Genomic DNA, 10825 nt, shown 5'->3' with positions numbered 1-10825 from the left:
GCCTACTGCAGCTGTAAGGAAGACTGAGACTGTTATTTTGAGTGTAGCCTGATTACACAACAATGAAGCTGCACTAAATCTGTCCTCTTATTGTGACCTTTTGTACCCGTGCAATAGGCCGCATGCATAATTTAAAACTTATAACGTGCGCTAAAATTTCTCATCAGGTTGAACAGCAGTTTTGCCAATGATCTGTAGAGCTTATTTAATATTTCAACAAAATATATTTGTTTTTGGGGCATGAATAAGTCAGTTATCAAGCCTTTCATGAGGTGTGCTGGTTCAAGGAAAACTCTCACAAGTCCCGAGCAGGGGGGGTCCCGAGGACTGGAGTCGAGAACCCCTGTTTTAGGAGAAGATGTCGTCCTTGTCTGAGTCCGGGGATGTGGGCCGCGAGATCTGAAACAGCGGGGTGGGAGAGGGAGGTGTCTTTCCGCCCCTTAGCAACCGCAGCACCTCAGCAACCTGCGTCTCCAGGGCGACCATGCGGTCTCCGAGAGCCGACAGCTCGTCCTTGAGCTCAGCCCGGAGCTCCAGCAGCGCTGTGTGGAGTGTGTGTTCGGGAATAGGCGGGATTGTGGGCGGGACAGTAGGCGGCGGCCTCCCGTCCGGCTGGACTGGGCTGTGGTCTCCGGGCGTCCGTGCTCCGCCCTCATCCAGCCGCAGGTCACTCTTGGTGATGCCGCTGTCACATGAGTCTGTTTTCTTCAGGCCACCGGGCTCGGCTGACTTGCAGCCGCGTTCAGGGAGCGTTTCCATGGATTCGGCTTTGGCCACGTTGCCCCAGCCATCTGGCTTGGCCAAGCTTTCCCGGAAACGCCCCCATCCCCGGGATGCCCGGTTTCCAACGGCCAGGGCGTTGGGCGCCTGCAGCTTGGCCCGGTCCGAGGGACCGGGGGCGGGGACGCTGTGAGCAGGGTTTGAGGGGATGGGTGTGGCGGGACTCTCCATCACGGTGACAACACTGGTGGTGGCGATGGTGATCGCGTCCTGGACGACGACAAGCTCATTGTGGACGTGGCCTTTTTCTGGGTCCGGCTCATCAGGGTTCGGACGCTCAGCGGCCAGCCGGGCCTCCTTCTGCTGCCGGAAACGCTGGAAGAGGCGCCTCACGGGGTGGTCCGGTGGAAGGTTGAGCGGAGCTTCGTTCTTCCTCCTCAGGCGCTCTTCCTCTTCACGCTTAACATCACTGATCTTCCTGAAGACAATCTGTAAGAGAGCAGAGTGTATTACAGATTACAGCATGCGCACTACTGCACAAAGGATAGGAATCACTTGCCACTGATATTCTCATAATACAGTAATACAGTGCAGATTCAAAAACTGGACGCCAAAAGGTCGCTGATGTTACCTAAATCCCATAAAAGCGGATCCAGTTAGAACTGATATTGATACCCCAACTGACATTGACTTATTTTGGTCCATATCAGCTTTTTCAGAGTAAGGCTGCTGATCTAGGACCAGCTGCCCTGCCTACATAACTACATTCATTCACAGTTGAGAAGTAGAACACGTCTCTAAATCCTCCCTTGGAAACTGAGTCTGCAAGAATCACAAACCTAAAATGTGCATCAGAGAATATTTAGTCCACAGATCTGACCGTAATGAATTGTAATGCTAGTTCAGCACTGTTCTACCACAACACTTTATTCTCCTTTAACATCCGAACTGGGAACTGCTGAGTTTCATAACTGAGGGCATGGGGGAACATTTGTATATCGCTATATCAACAATACTGCAATGTCCACGACCCTGGACCATTGTTATGTTTTGAAAGCTTCTGTTTTTGCAGTAACACCACTGGCCTGGCCAATGCTGCAGTTTCTAAATGGTTCACAGTCTTCAGTTCAAGAAGGCCGGGTGAGGTTTAGTTTCCCCTTAAATACTGTCTAAGGGTGGGTGATGAAGCAAAAATATGACACTCAAAGGCATTTTTATAATATACAATACATATCATGCTTTGTGAGCAAGTTGGAGCAAAAACAATGTACCAGCAAAACAGTAGAAAAAGAAAAAAGGTTTTAAAATTTAAATATCTTTCATTCAACATCTTCCAAAAATAAACTATTTAAGGAAGAACAAGAAGAAAAAAACAATGACAACTATTTCGGAAGATGTCATAATGGGCTGAACCAATCAGCTGCTTGCTACTATGCAGTTTTTGCAGTTAGTGTACACCTGTTGTTGTTGTCGTTGTTTACAGGCCTTTGATAATTTACCAAAGTCCCGCCTTTCTCAGTTACTGTTGCTGTAGCCCAAGCCGCCTGGCAGCATCCATGACCCTTGTACTAACAGACTAAAAAGTCTCAGAGGAAGCCTGGTTAGCCTTCGCCCTCCTAGCGCTAGTGTTATCGTGTAACTGGGGGAGTCCTAACTAGTGGGTGGAGTTGGATATGAACAAATCTGGGAAAAAACTGGGAAAAATCCCAAAAAACAAAAGTCTTTGTGAGATGTGTAGCCAGTTAAAGTGGAAGGTTTATCATGTTGAATTTAATATCAAAAACTACCCCTTCAGACGAGCTAATGCTCAAGCTAACACTAGAGCTAGCCTGAGTAACGTTAGATGCTGGGGAGCTAGTTGGTGTTGAGGGGGACTGTTTTACACAAGGTATTTTAGCAAACTTTAATGCAACTGAACAAAGGGTAGCATGTGTAAAAGTATCTTTACACGTTTATTCACAAACATGAACACTGTACAGTCCTGTTTAATCTATCAACCTTGCAGCAGCTACGTTTAAAAAGCGAACTAGTTAGCTAACTGACATTATTATTCAACATCATATAAAAATGCACAAATTTTAAGCAAACACAATTTCCCAGATAAAGTTTAGCTTACCATGGAGCTAGCATAAGTCATAGTTTTGCCATAGAGCTGTGAGTATGGTCTGTCTGGTCCACACACTGTAAAATGAGTAGAATTAATGGATGTGGCCCAAATCTGGCCCAACTACATTGCTGGTCTACAACATTCACACCAGAATTGGCCCACAAATATAGACACGAGGCAAAACCATAAGAAGCTGTCTGGCATCTAACTCCCTTCTGACTCGCATTCCTAACATCTGCCCGGTAGTCAATCAACACCCACGTAGTAAAACCAGAATCGGCCTACATTTGTCTGCTGTCTAGGACTAATCCGAGACTTTTCCACCTTCAGGAACGAAATAAAAACAGCTTCACCCTCCAGATGATCAGCACAGCATGTCAGGCATTACATTTTCCTCAGTAACACCTTCCCACCATTTCTTACTTTAAATAATTCTGACCAATTTACTGCCACCGCCGTTCTCACTGCAGGTTTGTTGTGAGGAGGTTTTCTCCTTCACTTGAGGGAAAAAGGAATGCTTAGAGATCGTGATTGGCTAAGAGGCACGTCAATCATTTTCCAAATGGTTAATGGGTCTACAAACACAATTTCCCAGATAAAGTTTAGCTTACCATGGAGCTAGCATAAGTCTGGCTGTGTCATAGTTTTGTCATAGAGCTGTGAGTGTGGTCTTCCACACAGACCCCAGTTAGCTAAGTCTGTCTGGTCCACACACTGTAAAGTGAGTAGAATTAATGGATGTGGCCCAAATCTGGCCCAGCTACATTGCTGGTCTACAACATTCACACCAGAATTGGCCCACAAATATAGACACGAGGCAAAACCATAAGAAGCTGTCTGGCATCTAACTCCCTTCTGACTCACATTCCTAACATCTGCCCGGTAGTCAATCAACACCCACGTAGTAAAACCAGAATCGGCCCACATCTGTCTGCTGTCTAGGACTAATACGAGACTTTTCCACCTTCGGGAACGAAATAAAAACAGCTTCACCCTCCAGATGATCAGCACAGCATGTCAGGCATTACATTTTCCACAGCAACACGTCAATCAAAATAATTCTGACCAATTTACTGCCACCGCCGTTCTCACTGCAGGTTTGTTGTGAGGAGGTTTTCTCCTTCACTTGAGGGAAAAAGGAATGCTTACAGACGATTGATCACTTTTCCAAATGGTTAATGGGTCTACATCTGTATTTTTTATGATTCTAGTCGTTCAGTGTTGTAAAAGTACTTATCATAATGATAATATACGCAGAAAAGCCTATCATGACTGAATTTATATCATATTATCCCCTCCTACTATTATCTGCTGAGTTGGACCGCGTGTGTAACACCAGCAGTACAGTGTGCAGGGCTCTTGCCCCCTAGCTTTCCACAGTTTTTGGCTTCTCCACTGCTGCTCCCTCTCCAAGGCTTTTCTCCAGCCAGGAGCTCCTGCTATTCTCTAGATAAGTGCCTGTAGCATTCCTTATTCATTGGGCTTCATGCATATTGCAGGAGATTTCTTTTTTCTTTTTCTTTTTTTCTTTTTTTTGGGACCATTTCTCTCTGAGACCCCTCAAATGTGCGGGTCATTCTGCTGTCAGAGGAGAGCGCCCAATAGCTCTAAGAAGATTGAGAGATGAATTTCTATTAACCTTCTCTGGCAGGATGAGCATGGCGAGGCATGGCGTCCTTTAAAATAGTCCTTCGGTGAAGGTGATAGCCCTACCTTTCTACCCCTCTCTCTCTCCCTCTCCTCCTTTTCTGACTCCTCTTAGATAAACTATACAAAAAGGAATATAGAAATGTTTCACCAATTAAGCAAAAACAGGCATCGTTTTCTTTCTACCTTTCCTTAAGTTCTAGCCATTAACTGGGAAATTGAGGTACAAACATCAAAGGAATAAATAACTATCTTGCATAAAGTGGTAGGAAGTTTCTGAAATAAATTACACTGAAATGCCCAACAGGTTCCTGGCATTTTTGGGTAAGTATGTGTGACTACTCTCAATAATCGGATCATAATTGGAATCTGATTATTTAAACAGTAGTGTAAACAGCACACTCTGGTTTCTTAGATCAGACTAAGGTCTAGAAAGCTGATTAAGAAATAAGATAAAGAGGGCTGGATTTTAGCTCACTAATCAGATTTCTCAGTGCATGTGGACTCTTACTCTGATTTCTTTCAGAGTTCTTAGTCTGAGTAAAATGATCAAATTGTAAGTCACTCTGGATAAAAGCGTATGTCATAAATATAAATCCGATTATTGCCTGACCCGTGTAGACGTGGGAGTTTTCCCATTATCTGAATACTCAAATGCATGTAAACGTGTTGATCGGATTACTGACGAAATCTGATTTTCTGCGGTTATCGGATTGAGTGCATGTAAACTCGTTGTTGAGGCTGATCGGTGTAGGCCTATATCCTTAATTATGATATAAAATCATTTTTTACTTACATCTTGGCATTCTGAACTGAAAATGAATCTAATCATGATGTGCCTAAAGATTCCCACCTCTATTACTTACTATCATTTTGCCAAAAATAAATGGACAACACTTTGGAGATTGTTCCACAAACACTTACCCCGTTACTACCTAGAACCTGTTGAGCATAAAACAGTTTCTGGGGTGGGACCCTCAAGGGTACGTCTCAGTACCTTTAGTCAGGGAACATAACTGAACCATAATCCACTGAAATGATATGTTCTAAGCTGTACTGACTCCACACACCCCGTCTCGTCTCCAGGACTTTATTTTACTGTTCTGTTTTAAAACATTCGGTTATGAAAAGGTACAAATACGAACTTTTCACCTGGAAAAACGTATTTAAGGTTCATAACTGGACCTTAAAACCACTGTAGTACCTTTAAGGGAACATTTACACTGTTTGTACCTTGATGAAGGAAAAATGTACCTGAGCAGAACCTTTATTTCTAACGGTGTAGAACGTAGGAGACTGTAAAAGAAAGCTTTACCTGATGATTCAGCTGGATCAACACATATTTTAGAACAAATTCAACTCCAGTGCGTGAGTCAGACACTAATCTGACAGATTCTCTAAAATTCTCTCTAACAGGTGAGCGATGTGCTCCAGCAGACAGCACAGATTGGACTCTTGTGGTTCAGTCTGAAGCTCACAAACGACAGCGCTGGAAGAAATCGGAGGGTTTTGGTCCTGGTTGCGTCATGTTTAATGGATACAGTAGCTCTCTGCAGAATAACATGCAGAATAATGGAATTCTGCTGATCTCCTCAAAGGCATGTATCAATTATAAATAAGCCCACTCGTCCTTCTCACGCTGTAAAAAAGGTGTGGTCTGGGACTATTTTTAACCTTTAGGCAGTCACACACACTCACACACACACACATGCTTGCACTAGAGACAGTCTGTTCCTGTCATTACAGAGTTCTGGACAGAGTTTCTGATTATGAAGCCATCTTTCACGTGTTAATATTCATATTGATGTGATGAATATTCAAGACGTAGGGTGGAGAGTCCAAGCATCTGTCCCGCCAATCTGTCAGCAGAATTACTGTGACTAGAATACTACACACACACTGCTGTCCTCTTCCTTCTCATTAGAGGCTCTGCTAACTTTCTTTCTGTGGTGTAGACGCCGTGTGAGCTGCATATACTGTACACTCTACATTCTGCTGAATTGGTTCAAAGTCAGAGTTGAAAACACTTTTAACTGACTTTGAGTGACCGTACACCTTCATAATGTTTATTTTATTAAAACAGATTTAAATAAATGATTGATCATTCATTTTGTCACTACCGAAACAATCATTACACTACCAAAGCTTTACCAGTGTTCACATAATTTTAGCTCATTCTGAGTAGAATCCAAAAACGCTAGCAAGGACATGACTAGCAAAGGCAGCTTTGAACAACTGCACACACATAAAATCAGATTTTCATTAAAACACAAAGAAGTTTACGTAATTGCAGAAAATGTGTTTCGGTAGTGACAATTCTTGATGTTCCACACTGATTTTCTGATTTACTTCAGAACTATGGTCAATAACTGCTCACCATGTGGTCATGAGGGACAGGGGGGCAGTCTCACTTCCTGTTCTTGAATACAGGGGCGTGGCTAAAATAAGGCTTCGCCTAATGTGGGACAGCATTTTTTTTTATTTAAAAATCAAACTCTTTAATCTTTAAAAACAACATTGGAAAAAACCCACCAATTTATTATTTATAATATTGTGTAATTATTAAATTATAGTGTTTTTAATAGTTTTTACCATGAGACCAGAGTTTGCACTAATTAGGTAGATATTCCATATATATATATATATATACATATATATATATATATATATATATATATATATATTTTGCTGTTGTCAGAACAAAACCTTGCATCTTTTTCTTCCAACAACAATGATTTGTTATATATATATATATATATATATATATATATATGTGTGTGTGTATATATTATCACTGTTGTTGGAGAAAACCTCGTATCTCTGAAATGGTAACTTTACAGGAGAAGTAAAAACCTACTTTACTTTTAATGTAAGTCAATGGAACCAGACTTTTTTCCAAGTCATTTTGATCTATTTCTTTTGATCTATTCTTAATGAAATTTACTGAAATTTACATAAAATGTAAACGGCAACAGGCATTTTCAAATGATGTCAAAAACTGAAAACCAGCAAGAACGGAGATACAAAGTTTTCTTCCCACAGCAGCGATATATATATATATACACGCATATATAAAGTCAATCCTTCTTGTCTTTGACTCCTCCTCTTAATTATGTAATACAAAGAAGGAGCCTCCACAGGACAGAGGACAGGTCTGTGTGTGTTTATGGTGTTTAGTATTTCTCTCAGGGCTTCAGTGATGATTCTGAAGTGAAACTGGTCCAGCTATGATTTGTGCTGATTCAGCAACTGTTCAAACACTAACTCACTCACTCACTCACTCACTCGCACACACACACACACACTGTTCAGCCCATTAGCTGTGTCTCCTCCGTGTCGACCTTAACCTGGTTGCCCTTGGAAACGAGCGGATGAACTGACACCAGCTTCGTTTGTACTAACGAGCTGCGAGCCCAGTGTCACAGATCAGCAACCTCACACACACCCGCACACACACGTCTAGCTGTACAGACCATCAAACCAATACACACCTCTCTCGCCCAAGCAATGACCTCTGAGAGAGAGAGAGAGAGAGAGAGAGAGAGACTTTTCCCAACGACTCTTTAAAGGAAAAGCAAAAAAATCTAATTTACACAATTTTCCCCATTAACCTGAAGTGCAGCCGAGCAGCCGAAACATGTTTACTGTCTGAGGTTTGCTTCTTTAGCACAGGAGCTACGAGGCTAATGTAAAATGGATCACAGTGCAGGTGAAATTCAGCCTTCAGCAGGGCTGCTACTACTGTTTTTAGCAAAGCTACATGCTTTTTATGGATGACAGTGCGTCATACGGTGTCAGAACCCACATAAACATGTCTATCTGAGATTGCTTAAAGGGCCCATATCCTTTACCTTGTATTTGTTTTTCTCCTAAAGTCCATTTTTAGCACGTTTGTGAGTTTATGTCTCAAAAATATAAATAATTAATTTTTACATGATAAATTTCCAACTTTTTTATCCCTTAGAATTAAACAGGCTTTTTTTGTTGCTGTCGCTTCAAGATTAAGATATGTAAATGAGCTCTGTTCTGATTGGCTGCCCTCATTCCAAGAGCAGCCTGGGCTGAAACACTCCTAATACCTTCAATATGAATGGGTGAGGCTACACTGACATTGGCTAAGCAGGTGGATAAATGTATTGTAGCGTTTCAGTCACGTGATTTTTCTGCTGTGGCCACCATGTTTGGGACTAAATTTGTGATTTCGCTTCTCCGCAGAAACATAACTAGAGGTGAAAGATGGCTATAATTACTCTCCTTACTTTGGAAGAGAAAAAAACGTAACCTCAACAAAGTCGATAAAATAGGCTGTGATCCTTATACTGCAATCCCCCCCCCCAGGCCCACGCACCACGCAGGGTGGGCAAAGGACCCCATGGTGTTGCATAAAAAGGAGGGTAAGGCAACATAAGCTAATTGACACAGATGTGAACAATGCTAGGCTTTAATGTTAACAACCGAGAGGTAAACAGTCGCCCCCCTAACGGAGCTGCAGACAGCCGGTATAACTTTACTCTCTGTTCCTGGAAATTTAAATGACGTTTGAATGGAGAAACATAAGCATTAAATATCAGACTGAATGTCGTGGGTCTGAAAACGACGTCGTGTTTCGACAGACATGATTCTGTAAGTTTGCTAGTTTGGTTAGTTCAGAGTTCAGCTCCAGTCCTGAAACCCCTGCACTGCATAACTGTGGTTTCCTGGTTAAAATACCTGATATTATTAGCTAATTAATCCCTTCTTGAGCTGAACGAGGCGAACAGCAGAGAGAAACACTAAACTGTACAGTGCAGGAGCTCCACGCCTGGAGTGAAAACACTGAATTGAAGGTCTGTGTGTCTCTCGTCTCTCTGCTTCTGTCGCGTCTCGCAGGTGAATCATTCACAAAGCACAGCTAATTGAAGGCATCGCACAGCGCAGTCACTCCCCGATTCAGACTGTATGTTATGAAACTTGAACAGTGTGTAACATACTCATAGATATTCATACCTAGATGCTGCGTTGGGTTCAGTCAGGCACGTCAACGGCGCCACCATTTTTGGGGCGGTCAACATCGCTGCTGGACTGCATTCAGTACCATTACAGAGCGGCAGTTTAAGAAAGATACGGTCCAAAATTACACTATTTCAAGAATATTGCACTCAGAAAGCAGGATAGGATTATATAACAGAGGGAACGCAGCGATCCACACTCATGTCTGTGTGATGTTTATGTAGATATGGCCGTGTGGTTAATGAGGCACAGAGAACCTGTTGATGTGATTGTTTTTCCTCTGGTTTTATATTAAGATTATTTCATTTAATAGTCTATTCGGGGGATCTTAACTCTATGTAGTAGTTATTTATTTACAATGATGGTTGAGGCTTTGTAGCTGGGTAAGTTATAGCATTCCTTAATCTGTGTAGATATTCATAATAGATTAACTTTAGCACCTTCTTACACGAAGCTGAAGTCAGCTTCTTATTTGCCAGCTTCTTGTTCGAATTTTCCTGTTCCACCTTAAATGGTGCAGCTTCAGGCACCAGAAAGTGACTGCTAAACCATTTAAGGTGGAACAGGAAAACTCAAACAAGAAGCTGGTGAATAGGAAGCCAACTTCAGCTTGGTCCTTCTTACTGTGTTTTGGAGGGTTATTTTATTTTTATGTGTATAAAGATTAAAAGTGATTCACACACTGATGGATGTGCTGATATGTGTGACATTATGTTTCTAACGGAGCGCTAAACTCAGTTTGTAACGCCAGGTTTGCTAATTGGTGGGGAATAAATTTCAACAGTAACCAGACACCAAAAACATCTTGGCTGATCGACTATATTTGGGTTAATTGGGGAAAATTCTGTACATTATTCATTTAAAGCTGTAAGAATTCTCAATGCGCTGCTACAGTGGACTCCTTCGTTTATTATTGATCTCCATTACATCACATTTATCCTTATTAACATTTTGGCAGACTTTTTTTCCCCTTATGATTGGAGGCCTGTGTGAATTGTTCTAAACTCGCACACTGACATGCGCACCCACAGCTCAATCTGGCCTGTGTAATGACCTAATCCTGCCAGTACTCTCTAACCTCCATATGCTGCTGGTCAGCATGGGGTTTCACCGCAGTGAGCACACACACAAACTGCAGCAAACACACACACTGCCCATAACAATGCTGTCTGCTTCAACTACTAGCGGAGTGAAGGACAGTGTCCTTTTTGTCCCTTCGGTCTCTATAACTGACCCACAGAAACAGAAACACACATAAACCCATACATGCACCCACACAAGACCCCCTCTTGTGCTGTACAGCATACACTGAGTGTCAGTTTATGAGGTGCACTTACCCTGTACATTTAATCATTGGCTATT

General features: G+C 42.2%; 1 protein-coding gene across 1 annotated transcript in view; it reads right to left on the bottom strand.

Annotated features, from left to right (window-relative positions):
• Positions 1-330: 330 nt before the first annotated feature.
• kcnh1a (potassium voltage-gated channel, subfamily H (eag-related), member 1a) overlaps positions 331-10825 on the bottom strand; it is a 128164-nt gene continuing 117669 nt past the window's right edge. Inside the window, exon 11 of the mRNA XM_036594047.1 lies at positions 331-1209. Within this exon, the coding sequence (XP_036449940.1) occupies positions 349-1209 (861 nt within the window). The 3' untranslated portion in view covers positions 331-348. The remainder of the gene's footprint in view (positions 1210-10825) is intronic.

The sequence above is a fragment of the Colossoma macropomum genome, unplaced genomic scaffold, assembly GCF_904425465.1.
Source record: "Colossoma macropomum unplaced genomic scaffold, Colossoma_macropomum, whole genome shotgun sequence".
Lineage (NCBI taxonomy): Eukaryota > Metazoa > Chordata > Actinopteri > Characiformes > Serrasalmidae > Colossoma > Colossoma macropomum.
This window is presented reverse-complemented; position numbering and strand designations above follow the sequence as displayed.